The sequence below is a fragment of the Hippopotamus amphibius genome, chromosome 5 (genome assembly GCF_030028045.1).
Source record: "Hippopotamus amphibius kiboko isolate mHipAmp2 chromosome 5, mHipAmp2.hap2, whole genome shotgun sequence".
Taxonomy (NCBI): Eukaryota; Metazoa; Chordata; class Mammalia; order Artiodactyla; family Hippopotamidae; genus Hippopotamus; species Hippopotamus amphibius.
Genome location: NC_080190.1, coordinates 79,676,130 through 79,691,428, shown reverse-complemented (window position 1 = coordinate 79,691,428; position 15,299 = coordinate 79,676,130). Strand labels below are relative to the sequence as shown.

General features: G+C 49.8%; 1 protein-coding gene across 1 annotated transcript in view; it reads left to right on the top strand.

Annotated features, from left to right (window-relative positions):
* Positions 1 to 15,299, top strand: part of C5H1orf198 (chromosome 5 C1orf198 homolog) — a 35,606-nt gene that overhangs the window by 16,928 nt on the left and 3,379 nt on the right. The window contains exon 3 of the mRNA XM_057735915.1: positions 11,553 to 12,089. Coding sequence (XP_057591898.1) covers positions 11,553 to 12,089 — 537 coding nt within the window. The remainder of the gene's footprint in view (positions 1 to 11,552; positions 12,090 to 15,299) is intronic.

Sequence of the window (15,299 nt, the reverse complement as noted above, 5' to 3'; positions counted from 1 at the left end):
ACAGCCCATCTTCTTCAGATGCTGTGCAGTCTTCCAGCCTGCCCTCCCCTCCTGGGTCGCCTCCTTGCGAGGCCACGCCAGGCCTGGTGCCTCTGTTGCTCTGACCTCTTCCCCAGGGAAGGGAGGCCCCAAGGCAGAAGTGCCCTTCCCGGCCAGGCCAGGCGAGGTGCTTCTGGTCCTCCTCTTCTCCCCTCATCCATCACCCTGGCAGGTGTGCTGGGGGAGAGGGCGCCTGCAGGGCCCCAGGGTGGCTTCCTCTCTCACGCTCCTGTGGTTTCAAGAGGAAAACACTCAGCACTTGGAATGCTCCTGAGAGGGGAGGCGGGGGGAGGAGAGAATTCTTGGCATTCCCCATCCCTCTGGGCTGGGGGGTTTAGAGGAGACTCCTGCTGAGCCAGGTCAGGCCCTGGCTCTGGGTAGCTGGTCTCTGGGCACCCCACCCCCACCGTGCTCTCCTCCCCCAGGCTGTCTGGATTTTTCCTTTGTGTCTACCCGAGTCCTTCACCAGAGGTTCAACTGCCTTTTGGAGGGGATCATAAGTAAGCTGGGTGGGGGTCAGTTCCTTGGTCTCTGAGGGTCAACACAGACCATTCCTGGAGTAGGGAGGCCCCTCCTCAGGAGGAAAAGTAAGCACCTGGGAGCAAGTGCGTCTCCACGTGGTGAGGTCCACATCAGGGATTTGCAGGCACATCAAATTGTTTCACCCAGGAGGTCAGTGTCACTGCTCCTGCTGCGGCCAGGACGCCGGGGCTCAGAGAAGCCGATAACTGGCAGGCGAGTTGAATCGATGAAGAGAGATTGGAGCTTGGGCCTGTCTGTGGCTTGGAGGCATTTCCTGCCCACGGGGGACAGAAGGGTGTTCCGTCAGGATGTCCGTCCATGGTGGGTTCCCTTGGTTCCCAGTTGTGGCTCTGCCTGGCTCTCCCTCTGACCGCCAGCCAGAAGTTTCTGAGAAGCACAGGGCCGTGGAGCTACACCATCCCCCCATCACAGCATCACTTCTGCTTGGGGCCCCTCACCGAGACCGCCATCTCTGCCCAGCGGTGAAGTCTCCGTCCTCCTTCCCCCGCCCCCCTGTGCTGTCTCCGACTCACCTTCCTGAGATGCAGAGCAGACCCGTGGCTCCCTGCTCTAGACCCCTCCTGGCCCTTGTGGGTGCTGTAACCTGTCAGCTCCCTCAGCCCACGCCCCAGCCTGCTGCTTTGGCCCCAAGGGTCCTTCCTGCTGGTCTCTCCAGCCCCACAGCCCTGCCCCACGGTACCGATCCCTCCCGCCTTAGTGCCTCGCCCAGACCCTGGCCCCCAGCCACCCCGGCAGGTCCCACCTGCCTCCAGACCCAGGGCAGATCCCGTTCCTTACGGTTCTCTCGGTCATTGTGACAGCTGGGCAGCTCCCACAGGCCCCTGATCTGTGCTGGGCACCTTGGGAGCATTTTCTCAAATAATCCCACAAAGGCCCCTTTTACAGATGACGAAACCGAGGCTTAGAGTGAGGGGTGTGAGCTAGGTGTCCGAGCCCAGGGCCATGTGCGTCACCCCTTGCTGCAGTGTCCGCCACTGTCCGCCTTCCTGTCCCCTCTGAGAAGTGCTGCGCTAGACGGATACACGTTACTGCTGCTGGCGGTGTTCTTTGTTGGAGCGCCTTGTCCCTGTGAGATGACAGGCCTCCGGAGGGCAGAGGCTCCTGTTCTTCCCTTGACCTTGTAACCACAGGCTCCTTCACACCCACCACCTGTTGGGCGTCTGTTGGGTTTTCTCAGGCTCTCGTTGCCAGGGGGCCCAACAGCTGGGCACTGTCCATTGTCTGCCCAGCTCCCTGGTGAAAATACAGGAGCTTTTTTTTTTTAATATTTATTTATCTATTTGGCTGCGTTGGGTCTTAGTTGCGGCACGCGGGATCTTTCATTGCGGCGTGCAGGCTTCTCTAGTTGTGACATGCAGGCTTAGTTGCCCCCTGGTGTGTGAGAAATTAGTTCCCCAACCAGGGATTGAACCCATGTCGCTTGCCTTGGAAGGTGGATTCTTAAGCACTGGGCCACCAGGGAAGTCCCCAAGAGTGTTCCTTAGTCCCAGGGCCTCAGGGTTAGGGGTTGGTGGTCCCCAGGCTCTGTCACCCATGCCCCGCTTGCCCAGAGGGTCTGACGCCTCCAGTCTCTGTGGCTGAGCCATGCTGTCTCTTCCCCACCATTTGTCATTCTACTAATTTTGAGATTCTAAAAGTTTTTAGTATCTTCCCCTGTCTTTCTTCCTCTTCCTTCTTTGGAGGGGGACGTGGGGGAGGATAAATGTTAAATGGTTTGTGAATTTATTAGGATTTGCTCCAGGAAACTATTATATTTTCTGACAATGTTTCTGCAGCCTTTGTCTCAACAATTTAGATCTGCCAGAGGCCTGCCAAGCCAAACAGTTAGTTTTGGCCGCCTGCACCCTCCTTTACTGAAATACTACACATTCCTCTCCAGTGAGTGGGACGTAAAAATAGACACTGGGCTCAGTTGTGGTCTTTCTGTTTTTAGAACGGACATGGCCAGCTGAGACCCCGTTCCCCACATGGGGCAGCTGACGCCCAGGCCTGGCTCGGCTGGACTAAACTCCCTGGGCACAGGGCCCTGGGGCTCCAACCAGCGCCTGGGGCATCGGGGGTGGGGCCGTCAGCATCGCAGTGAGGGGTGATGGCTTCCCGAGGACCCCCCACCTCTCCCATCTCAGCCATCTCGTGTAAGACCACGGGCTTGAATCCCCCACCGGCTTGCTCTCCCAGCTGAGAGCTCTTGACCTGGGGGCTGCTTTTCACATGCAGCATCCTGTTGCTGGGCCTAGCTCAGCACCGGAGACCGGGTTCCCGAGAGCTCTCTCTCCACACTCAGAAAAACTGACTTTTTCCAGAAATAAGAAGATTGCATGGGAACCTTCTGACTTTCTAGTGTTCAGCATGGGCTCCAGAGGCGGTCCCCCTGCTGGCCTGTCAGGTCCCGAGGCAGGGCTGTCCCCTCCTGCTCACCGATTGACTCCAGTGTCACAGGGTCCCCTTGCATAGCCTCAGAGGCGCGGGAAAAGGTGAGGTCAAAGACCCCGCGGGAAGCGCAGGCTCTGGGAGGTCCACAGGACAGCTCGGCGCCTGCACCACATCCCTGTGGGGACCGTCTCAGCTCAGATTCCACGCCCGACATGCACCAGGATGGGGTTCCAGAGTCTCACTCAGTTCCGGGCTCAGATGCTGCCTGCGTGTCCCAGCCGCAGGCACCACACCCCTGGTGACCAGAGGAAGCTGGGAGGGGGCCAGTGCCCAGAGGGGATCCGGTGGGAATACTGCTGACCCCCCCGGGGAGCTTACATGCCTGTGACGGAGCAGAACAGAAGCAGAGCCCAGCAGCCTGCATTTACTGAGCACTTACTACGTGCCAGGCTCGGTTCTAAAAGAACAGCCCAGGGAGTTCAGAATGACCATTACTCCGTTTTCACTAGAGAAGAGAAGAGCCCAGGTTCAGGTTGGGTCGTCGGGGTTTGCCCTTTACTGAGAGGAGCAGTCCAGGGAAGAAGGTGGCTGTTGCTGTGGTTTGGGGCCAGTGAGGAGGAGGTGCCTCTGACGTGGACCCGGGGCCTGGGGGACACCCCAGGAGAAAGCGTGGGAGCAGAGGCACCAGGCCGAGCCCTGGTCTGGGCGGGCGGGGGTGGCCAGGGAGGGTGGGGTCACGGAGCAGAAAGCAATGAAACCTCTGCTAAAGCCCAAAGGGAGCTACAGTGCAGGTGCGCGTCTGTGTGATCTGGACACCAGCGCATCTTTGAAAACGACCAGGAGCCACTTTTCACTGTGCCCTGGGCCAGTTTTGCTGGAGTTCTGGTGTCTTGGAGCCGAGTGAGGTGGACTCTAGTCAGGAAAAAAGGACTTTTGCCGCTCTTCTTTCCTCCCCCACCAACAGGCGTGTGTTTTAAACACAAATCACAATCCTTTGCCTTTTGGGGCGACGAGTGGGAAAGAAAGAGACCCTCACTAGTGCAGCTAATCAAGGAGAGCTGTTTCTTTTCTTTTCTTTTTTAATTATTTTTTTTTGGCTGAGTTGGGTCTTCGTTGCTGCACGTGGGCTTTCTCTAGTTGTGGCAAGTGGGGGCTACTCTTCATTTTGTGGTGCTGGGGCTTCTCATTGCAGTGGCTTCTCTTGTTGCAGAGCAGGGGCTCTAGAGCGCAGGCGCAGTATTTGTGGCACATGGGCTTAGTTGCTCCGCGGCATGTGGGATCTTCCCAGACCAGGGATCGAACCCGTGTCCCCTGCATTGGCAGACAGGTTCTTAACCACTGCGCCACCAGGGAAGTCCCAGGATGGCTGTTTCTTAAAAGGGGGTTGTAGTCATATTTTATCTGCAGAATGGAAAACAACAAATGCCTGGTGGAAAAAAAGGCTTAGAGACTGATATCCTAGAACTTTTTTTCTTCTGTAGGTTCTTGCTTTCCCCATTTTCACCCCAGAGTGCTCCAAAGCAGGTAGCCACCCCCATCAGCATGGCCCTCTCTTATACCCAGACGTCACCCTCCCCTGAGGGGCTGTCACAAGGGCTCCGGTGGCCCCAGGAGCTATGAGGGCCTCCGTGGTTCTGTTGCAGGTTGTCACTTCCAGCTAAGTGCTGCTTGGGTGCCCCGATCGAGGGCCCGAAGCAGTCCTGAAACCACTGGGACTGCCTTCTCTCCCCTGAATCCTTGCTTGGCCCAGTGATGCCCTCTGCCTAGATGCACGTCTGGCCCAGCCTCCCAGGGGCTTCTACCCACTGGAGAAATGGCTGATCCTAGAAGAGCCTAGGGTTTGACAAACTGCTCGGTTTTCAGTGCTTTCCTTACCCTACAATTTCCCAATCGATCTCAACTCTGTTCTCTCAGTCTCAGTCCCCACTTCTAAGCTATCTCTAGTACTTTGCTTATTTAAAGAACTCATCATCTCTATGCCCACATTCTCCCTGTATTTTGTCGTGGAGTTTGGAAATATGCAGAGTGTTGGGAACGATTCACTCAGAAACAGCCCTTTAAAAATCAGATGAGGTCGTTGACATACAGAAATCCTGCCATGTGTGCGGGTCTCTGGTGTTTACATGGATATCGTCCCTGGCGGCCACTGGCTTTTTAGACGTGGTGTGATGCCCAGCACAGCTGCAGGCCTCGGAATCCCTTGCTCCAGATTGAAATTCCAGCTGCACAATCTCTTAATGAACTAGTGACCTAGGACAATTCCCTCATTTGCTCCAAACCTCCATTTTTTCCTTTGTAGAATAAAAACTGTTTAGAAGAAAAACCCAACAAGAAAGAAAACTATGTCTGGTGCACTGGGTGTGCTCAGAACCTGAATTTGTTCTTAGTCCCAGCACCTGAGCTTTGCTGGGTTTTCGTTGTTGTTTTTAATGTCTAGATTTAAAAAAATTTTTTTAATTGAAGTATAGTTGATTTACAGTGTTGTGCCAATCTCTGCTGTACAGCAAAATGACTCAGTTATACACATATATACATTTTTTTAATATTCTTTTGCATTATGGTTTATCACAGAATATTCAATGTAGTTCCCTGTGCTGTACATTAGGACCTTGTTGTTTATCTATTCTAAATGTAATAGTTTGCATCTATCAACCCCAAACTCCCAGTCCATCCCTCTCCCTCCCCCCTCCCCCCCTTAGCAACCACAGGTCTGTTCTCTATGTCTGTGAGTCTGTTTCTGTTTTGTAGATAGCTTCATTTGTGCCATATTTTAGATTCCACATATAAGTGATGTCATATGATATTTGTCTTTCTCTGTTTGACATACATAGTGTGATAATCTCTGGGTCCATCCATGTTGCTGCAAATGGCATTACTTCATTCTTTTTTATGGCTGAGTAGTATTCCATTGTATATATGTACCGCATCTTCTTTATCCATTCATCTGTTGATGGACATTCAGGTTGTTTCCATGTTTTGGCTGTTGTGAACAGTGCTGCTGTGAACATAGGGGTGCATGCATTTTTGAATTATAGTTTTGTCTGGGTTTATTCCTAAGAGTGGGATTGCTGGATCATGTAGCAATTCTATTTTTAGTTTTCTGAGGAATCTCCATACTATTTTCCATAGTGGCTGCACCAACTTACATTCCACCAACAGTGTCGGAGGGTTCCCTTTTTTCTACATCCTCTCTAGCATTTGTTATTTGTAGACTTCTTATTGATGGCCATTCTGCCTAGTGTGAGGTGACATCTCATTGTAGTTTTGATTTGCATTTCTCTGATAATTAGTGATGTTGAGCATCTTTTCATGTGCCTACTGGCCATTTGTATGTCTTCTTTGGAGAAATGTCTATTAAAGTCTTATACCTATTTTTCGATTGGGTTATTTTTGTTGTTGTTGTTGAATTATATGAGTTGTTTGTATATTTTGGAGATTAAGCTCTTGTCTGTTGCATTATTTGCAGATATTTTCTCCCATTCTGTAGGTTGTCTTAGTTTTTTTTATGGTTTCCTTTGCTGTGAAGAAGCTTGTAAGTTTGATTAGGCCCCATTTGTTTATTTTTGTTTTTACCTCTATTGCCTTGGGAGACTGATCTAAGAAAATATTGTTATAATTTATGTCAGAGAATGTTTTCCCTATGCTCTCTTCTAGGAGTTTTATGGTGTCTTGTCTTATGTTTAAATCTTTAAGCTATTTTGAGTTTATTTTTATGCGTGGTGTGAGGGTGTATTCTAACTTCATTGATTTACATGCAACTGTCCAACTTCTCCAACACCACTTACTAAAGAGACTGTCTTTTCTCCATTGTATATTCTTGCTTCTTTTGTCAAAGATTAATTGACCGTAGATGGGTGGATTTATTTCTGGGCTCTCCATTCTATTCCATTGATCTGTAGGCCTGTTTTTTGTACCCATACCATACTGTTTTGGTTACTGTAGTTTTGTAGTATTGTCTGAAGTCAAGGAGAGTTATGCCTCCTGCTTTGTTTTTTTCCTCAGGATTGCTCTAGCAATTCTGGGTCTTTTATGGTTCCATATAAATTTTTGGATTATTTGTTTCTGTGAAAAATGTCATGGGTAATTTGATAGGGATCACATTAAATCTGTAGATTGCTTTGGGTAGTAGTACCATTTTAACAGTGTTAATTCTTTCAATCCAAGAGCATGGGGTAGCTTTCCATTTCTTTGATCCTCTTTTATTTCCTTTATTAATGTTTTATATTTCTCAGTGTATAAATCTTTCACCTCCTTAGTCAGGTTTATTCCTAGGTATTTTATTATTTTTTTGGTATAATTTTAAAAGGTATTGTTTCTTTACATTCCTTTCTGATAGTTCATTGTTAGTGTAAAGGACTGCAACCAATTTCTGAATGTTAATCTTTTATCCTGCTACTTTACTGAATTCATTTATTAGATCTAGTAGTTTTTGTGTGGAATCCTTAGGGTTTTCTATATATAGTATTATGTCATCTGCCTATAGTGGTGATTTTACCTCTTCCTTTCCAATATATATCTCTTTTATTTCTTTTTCTTGTCTGATTGGTGTGTCTAGGACTTCCAATACTATGTTGAAGAGAAGTGGTGAGAGTGGACATCCTTGTCTTGTTTCAGATTTCAGTGGGAAGGTTTTCAGCTTTTCACCATTGAATATTGTGTTGTCTGTGGGTTGTCATAAATGGCTTTTATTATGTTGAGATATGTTCCCTCTTTTCCCACTTTGGTAAGAGTTTTTATCATGAATGGATGTTGAATTTTGTCAAATGCTTTTTTTGCATCTTTTGATGTGGTTTTTTACTTTTCTTTTGTTAATGTGGTGTATTACATTGATTGATTTGTGTCTGTTGAACCATCCTTGTAAACCTGGGATGAATCCCACTTGGTCATAGTGTATGATCTTTTTTATATATTGTTGGATTTGGTTTGGTAGTATTTTGTTGAGAATTTTTGCATCGATATTCATCAAAGATATTGGCCTGTAATTTTCTTTTTTAGTGGTATCTTTGTCTGGTTTTTGTATCAGGGTGATGGTGGCTTCATCAAATGCCTTTGGGAGTATTCCTCCTCCTCAGTCTTTTGGAAAAGTTTAAGAAGAATCAGTATAAGTTCTTGTTTGTATGTTTGGTAGAATTCACCCGTGAAGCCATCTGGTCCTGGACTTTTGTTTGTAGGAAGGTTTTTTTAATTGCAGATTCTATTCCACTTCTAGTGGTCAGTCTGTTCAAATTATCTATTTCTTCTTGATCCAGTTTTGGTGGGCTGTATATTTCTAGAAAGTTGTTCATTTCTTCTAGCTTGTCAACTTTGTTGGCATATTATTGTTCCTAGTATTCTCTCTCTCTCTTTTTTTTTTTTTTTTTTTTGTATTTCTGCAGTATCCATTGAGATTTCTCCTTTTTCATTTCTTATTTTGTTTACTTGGGTTTTCTCTCTTTTCTTCTTGGTGAGCCTGGCCAGAGGTTTGTCAATTTTGTTTACACTTTCAAAGAGCCAGCTCTTGGTTTTGTTGATTTTTTTCTATTGTTTTTTAATCTCTGTTTTATTTATTTCCTCCCTGATCTTTATTGTTTCCTTCCTTCTGCTGCCTTTAGGTTTTGTTTCTTCTTCTTTTTCTGTTTCTTTTAGGTGATAGGTTAGGCTGTTTACTTGAGACTTTTCTTGTTTTTTGATGAAGGCCAGTCCTCTCCCCAGGTCTGACCTCCGAAGCCTGAGCCTCAGCACCCAGCCCCGACCCACTCCAGTGGGTAAGCGGACAAGCATCTCAGGCTGGGGAGTGCCGGGGGGAACAGACCCTCTGTGCAGGTCTCTCTCTTTGCCCTCCGCACCCCTGTTGCTGTGCTCTCCTCCAAGGCTCTGAATGAGCTTTGACTTGGTTTTTATTTCTTATAAAACCCTGAGCTTCAAGGCAGCCTGTGTTTGTGTTTGGAGCTGGAGTTCCTTGTGGCCTCATCATCTCGAGGAGAGATCTCTGGCCTTCAGAATCTGGGCTTTTAGGAAAAGTCTCAGCCAAAGAGAACATGTGAAGCTCCCTGGGTTCAGGCCTCCGGCTTCTGTGGGAAAAGCAGCATTTCCATCCTTATCCTAACAAACGTGTCACACTGGTGAGAGTCCTGGGAGAGCACTGTTTGTGAAAACTGGAAGATTAGAGTCATCATGTATTAAGTGAAGGCATAAGTGTTAAAGTAATAGAGAACCATGTTAACACAGTTTTAAATTATACCCAGTGACGACATGGAAACAGTGGCTGCAATTGCTACTCTGATACATAGCTGGTGGCATTAGAAATTGGGGCAGCCCCAGCAAACAAATTTGGCATGCACCCAAAACCATAACAAAAGAAAGCTTTAAACCTGTTGTTGTTTGGTATTTCACTTCTGGAAACCTATCTGAAGAAATTAACTCCAAATAGGAGAGAGCTGTATGCATGAAGATATTTGTGGCAGCCTTAATTATAACAACGAAAGTTAGAAGCAGCAAATTGTCTGATAAAAATAAAATGGGAACGTAGATGGTGGGACAGCCACTCAGTGAAATATCTTGTGCCCATGAAAACTAATGATTACAAAGACCACATAATACCATGGATGACGCTTCTGATTAAGTGAAAAGACAATATGTAAAATTATTTACATAACAGAACTGCAACTTCATAAAGTACATATCTGAAAAAGATTACACGAAGATACAAAAACTAATAGAGATTATAGGACGAGGGAAAGGTTATGAATGATTTTTTTCTAATTCCCAACATTTTAGTATGTAGTTTTAATACTTTTATTTTATTTATTTTATTTTATTTTATTTTATTTGGCTGTGTTAGGTCTTCATTGCTGCATGCAGGGTTTCTCTACTTGTGGAGAGCTGGGGCTACTCTTCATAGAGGTGTGTTGGTTTCTCATTGTGGTGGCTTCTCTTGTTGTGAAGCATGGTCTCTAGGCACACGGGCTTCAGTAGTTGCAGCACAGGGGCTCAGTAGTTGTGGCACACAGGCTTAATTGCTCTGCAGCATGTAGGATCTTCCCGGCCCAGGGATCAAACCCGTGTCCCCTGTGTTGGCAGGCAGATTCTTAACCACTGTGCCACCAGGGAAGCCCAATACCTTTATTTTAAAAAGAAGAAGAAGGGAATGTATGAGGGAGCAGAAGTGGAGAGGAAGAGAGGAGTGATCCAGATGGATTTTAGAAATGACTGAGGTGGCAGATTGCTGGCTCTGCAGGGCTTGGGGACGACGCCTTATAGGTGCTCTACTGAAAAAAGGGGTTAGGTTTCCACTCGATGGTTTGTTGGTCAGAACAGCTCAGCCCTACCACTTTTAGAGGTCACAGGGGTTAGCAGCATTGGATCAAGGAAAGCGTTTCTGGGGCACTTGGATGTGGGATGTGGACCCTGGCCCGCCCTGGGGGGTTCCCTACCTAACAGGACCAGGACCAGCTGAGAGCAGCAGGGCAGCGCCGAGGAGAGCATAGGAGAGGAAGACTGTCTTCTTGGCTCCGGCAGCTGTGACAGATACCACAGCCTGGGGGTGTCCAGTAACAGACATCAACTTCTCATCCTTCTGGGGCTGGAAGTCCGAGATCACGGTGCCAGCAGAGTTGGTCCTGGGTAGATCCCTCTTCCTGATTTGCAGATGGCTGCCTTCTTGCTGTATCCTTACATGGCAGAGAGAGAGAGAGAGAGAAAGCATCTCTCTGTGTCTCTTCTTTTTTTAAAAAAGCCTGTGTTGAATTTGTTACAGTATTGCTTCTGTTTTATGTTTTGGTTTCTTGGCCAGGCGTGTGGGGTCTTAGCTCCCCTACCAGGGATCGAACCCACCCCCTGCACTGGAAGGCGAAATCTTAACCACTGGACCTCCAGGGAAGTCCCTCTGTGTCTCTTCTTATCAGGGGGGATCCTGTCATGGGGGAATCCACCTTAATGACCTCACCTAAACCTCCTCAAGGCCCTGCTCCAAATACTGACTTTGGGAATTAGGCCTTCAATGTGTGAATTTGGAGCACACAGACGTGCAGTCTGCAGCGCGCGGGAAGGTGGAGTGTCGGAGGGCAGGGCGGTGGGGCGATCCAATGGTTGTAGCTGCACGCAGGCCCGCCCTTGACTTTCTTGGTTTAGTCCAGGAAAGCGGGGTCTGACTGTTGGTTTTTCTTTCACCTCTGCTTCTGCTGTCGGTCAGGAAGGAAGCGGCCCTTGAGGTGGGGGCTGGGTTCCAGGTTTTGAGCCTCACTGCCGTGCTGTTATGCTGACCGTGTACCCTTCCTTGTCACCCCCCAGGGGGGCACTCACCCTCCCCAGGAAGGTGCGGGAATCCCTCCTGAAGAGGCGGATGGGTGATCAGCTCACCAAGCAGAGGCCTTAGCTGTCAGTCTGATTCAGGGGTCTGAGCTGTTCGTAGCCTCCGGTGTGACAGAGCCTTGCTCTCAAAGCTTGTGCCGTGTTCCAGGGATGTGATGGCAGTCCTGCAAATAACCACTGAGGACAGATCGTGCCGGCAAGTGGGCACCAGGCAGTGGGGTTGGTACTGGGGGACGTGGGGCTGGCCCACCTGTTCCGTTGTCTGAATGTGTTGCTCTCTTTTTCCTCCCCTCCCCGTGTCCCACTAGAGTCAGATGGAGTTCAGCATCTCCTCCTTATCCATCCAAGAGCCGAGCTGCAGCACTGCCAGCGAGCCCAGGCCGCTGTCCAAAGCTCCTCAGGGCTCGCAGGCCTTCCGACCCTCCCAGGGCAGCAAGTCCTCCAGCCTGGATGCTCTGGGTCCTGCCTGGAAGGAAGAGGAAGCATCCTTCTGGAAGATCAATGCAGAGCGGTCCCGGGGGGAGGGCCCTGAGGCCGAGTTCCAGTCGCTGACCCCCAGCCAGATCAAGTCTATCGAGAAAGGGGAGAAGGTCTTGCCTACTTCTTACCGGCAGGAGCCCGCCCCGAAGGCCAGGGAGGCCAAGGCGGAAAAGTCCAGCAGCGTCCGCCAGGAGCAGCGGGTCCTTCCCGGCATCAGCTTGGAGCGAGAGAGACCCCAGCCCACCCAGACCTGCAGCAGCCCTCTGGGCGAAGCCGCCCCCTCCGAGCCTGTGGGGAAGCCTTCCTCTCCCGAGGCTGTTGAGGACATGGAAGACCCTCTGTTCTCGGAACCTGTGCCTGTACAGGTGGGTGCCTTGCTTCAGGCCAGAGGCTCCTTCCTCCTGGAGTGACCAGGGCCACCTCCCGTGGGTGGGTGGACCACAGATGCCCACACTTCCTTCTTCCTCTGCCACCCCTTGGAGGGTCGGATTCAGGCTTCTGGGTTCAGGCCTGCTGGGTTGTCACTCAGCTCAGCCACCAACAGACATGCAGGGGACACGTGTTCTGTGAGTCTGTCTGGTGCCGTGACTTTTTTGCCTGTTCTGTGGTTGTGTCCCAGATGCCCATGGCCCTTCCCCAGTTGTGTGAGGGCGGGTACGGAAGGGATGCAGGGGGCAGTGACTCGGGGAAGGTGGCAGTGTGGGTGGGATTTGGATCCCGGCTCCACGCAGGGGCCTGGGAGGCTGGGCTGTGGTGTTGGTGAGGAAGGGACCCGTAGATGTCTTGAGGGGACGTAAGGGAAGCGGGGGGACCCCAAGCCTCCACCAGGAGAGCAGCCATGCTTGTTTGGAGACCATGGGAGACTTGCTTCAGGAGTGATGGCCAGCTTCTCGTTTCCAAGCAAAACACAGTTAGGTGTCCAGGGAGCAGTCCTAAAGAAAGGACTTCTTTCCAGGGGTGGAGGAGAAGGAAAAGAAAGATGTGAGAGGTTCACTGGCTGAGGTGCTGTGTGTCGTGAGGAAAGGGTCCTACAAGAGAACAGGCAGCGTGAGTGGCTTCTCTGTTTTCCCAGTTTTGCGGAGCACAGACCGTTGTCTTTACCAGCTGGTCTGCATTGCTTGAGAAGACTCAGCGAAGAGAGGAGAAAACGCTTGGTTAAGGAGCACCCAAAACCAAAATAAATAAATAAATAGGTAGTCGTGTTTCAGAGGGACGCTGTGGTTTTGAGACCTTGTTTTATGATGAAGAGAGCAGTACCTCGGATAAGGCTGGTCTGAGAACTGTTTCTGGGGGAAAATCGTGGCCTGCTCGTGTACCTGGTTGAGACCATGAACAAGGGTCCGTCCATGGAGACGGACAGCACTTCCCAGAGCGCTGATGCTTCCTGGCCTTCAGAGCGTTTCTGGAAGGGCCACAGTGCTTGCTGAGGCCCGAGGGAGGGACGGGGAGGAGCAGGCTGCTCACCGGTGAGGATGGTGATAGCGGGTCGCGGAGGGCTCCCCCGGGTCCCCCAGGAGCCCTGCCTTGTGGTGCTGGCCCCGAGGGGGACCATACCATGACGAGTGAGATCTCACCTTAAACAAACACGTCTGCACTCAGGCAGCCTGCGTGTCCTGCTACTTTCAGAGGAGCCCCCGGGAGGCTCTGCACCCAGGGCTGTCACACGCCTTTTCTTTGGGAGCTGCCCAGATAGCCATGGCCTGTAGGTTTGGGTGTGGATTTCGGAGCTGAGGGAGGTTAGCTGTTGGTAGCACCTCTGTGCATACCTTGGTGCTTTTCTCCATGTTAGTATCACCCGGACTCCTTTGTTTTCTTCTTTTTTAAACATGTACTAAAAAGATTTTTTCTTAAATTATGGTTCAGTATATACAACATAAAAGGTAGTAACTGTGGCATTAGGTACATTCACATTGTTGTGCCACCAGCACTACCATCCGTTCACAGAACACTTTCATCTTGAAAACTGAAACTCTGTCCTCTAAACAACCCCCCATCCCTCCTCCTGCAGCGCCTGGCAACCGCCATTCTCCTTTCTGTCTCCATGGATTTGACCTCTCTAGGGACCTCGTGCAGTATTTGTCCTTTAGTGACTGGCTTGTTTCACTGAGCGTGATCTGCTCAAGGTTCATCCATGCTGTAGCGTGTGGCAGAATTCCCTTTGAATACTACTCCGTGGTGTAAATACACCACATTCTACTCATCCATTCTTCTGGCGATGGACACTTGGGTTGTTTCTACCCCTTGGCTATTGTGACTAATGCTACTATGAACTTGGGTGTCCAAATATCTGTTTGAGTCCCTGCTTTCAATTCTTTGGGGCATATTCCCAGAAGAAGAATCGCTAGATCCAATGGTAATACTATGTTTAATTTTTTAGGAACTGCTGTGCTGTTTTCCAGCAATGGCTATACCGTTTTACATTCCCAGCAGGAGTGCACAGGGGTTGCAGTTTCTCCACATCCTCACCAACACTTCTTTTTTCTTTTTTTGGTAACAGCCATCCTCATGGGTGTGAGATGCTGTCTATCATTGTGGTTTTGATTTGCATGTCTCTAGTGATTGGTGATGTTTAGCATTCTTTTGTGTGCTCACTGGCCATTTGTGTATCTTCTTTGGGGAAATATCTATTCAAATCCCTTGTCCAGTTGTGAGCGGCTGTGGGTTTTCTTGTGGAGCTGTGGTCGTCCTCTGGGTGTTTCCTGGATCAGGGTTCTAGACGCATCCATGCCCCGCTAGGCAGATGACCTAGTCAGTTGTCCTCCCGAAGAAGGGGAGCCCTCAGATGGGAGGCCCTCTGCCTTTCATCAGCTCTGCATCAACTTTCCGGCCTCTTCTCCCCTTTCAGGGTCACCCACCATCTTAGGCTAGCCCTTTGGGCCCCTCCCTTGCTGCCCTGGTGCCCTGCTCCGTCTCCTTCCTAATCTTCCTGCCCAGTGCTCTTTCTGCAACACTCTGCAATGGGGTCTTCCTCTGAAGGAAGCATTTATGTAAGATACGTGAGGGTCTTCCCTGCAAACAGACTCGGGAAGGCGTGTGTGTGGGGGTTGGGGTGGAGAGCAGGACAGAGCACTGGAAATCCTTTGAAAGAACAGATTTCTGAGTGCAAAGCACAGAGTGAAATGCTGCTGTGTTTAAGACGCTGGTAGGAAACCAGAAAAAGGAAGGTCTGCCTGAACTCCTTTGGCTTTTCAAGCTCTGGCTCAATCTGAGAGGCAGCAAAACTGGGCCTGAGACCGGCTTCAGAGGGAGCCGCTCAGCCTATCAGCTGTTGTTGCCTCGCATCAGCATCTTCCCTTTGCCGGCGTGAGGAGGGCGCAGGGTCAAGCCTCCCTCGCTCAGGAAGGCTGCAGCCATGTGCTTGTGTTAGACCCAGGAGAGGGGCCTCGCGACTCAGGTGGCTGGTGGAAGCCTGTGGGAGTGTGTCTGAATCAGCAGCCTGTGCTCACAGACGGCCCTTTAAACCAACCCCATGTCCAGTAAGTGGGCAGCCTGTGACCTGAAGAATGGCCCTGGGTTAGGGAAAATCACTCCAGAACCTTCCACACCATCTGAAAAAAATAAGCTTCACGTCCTTT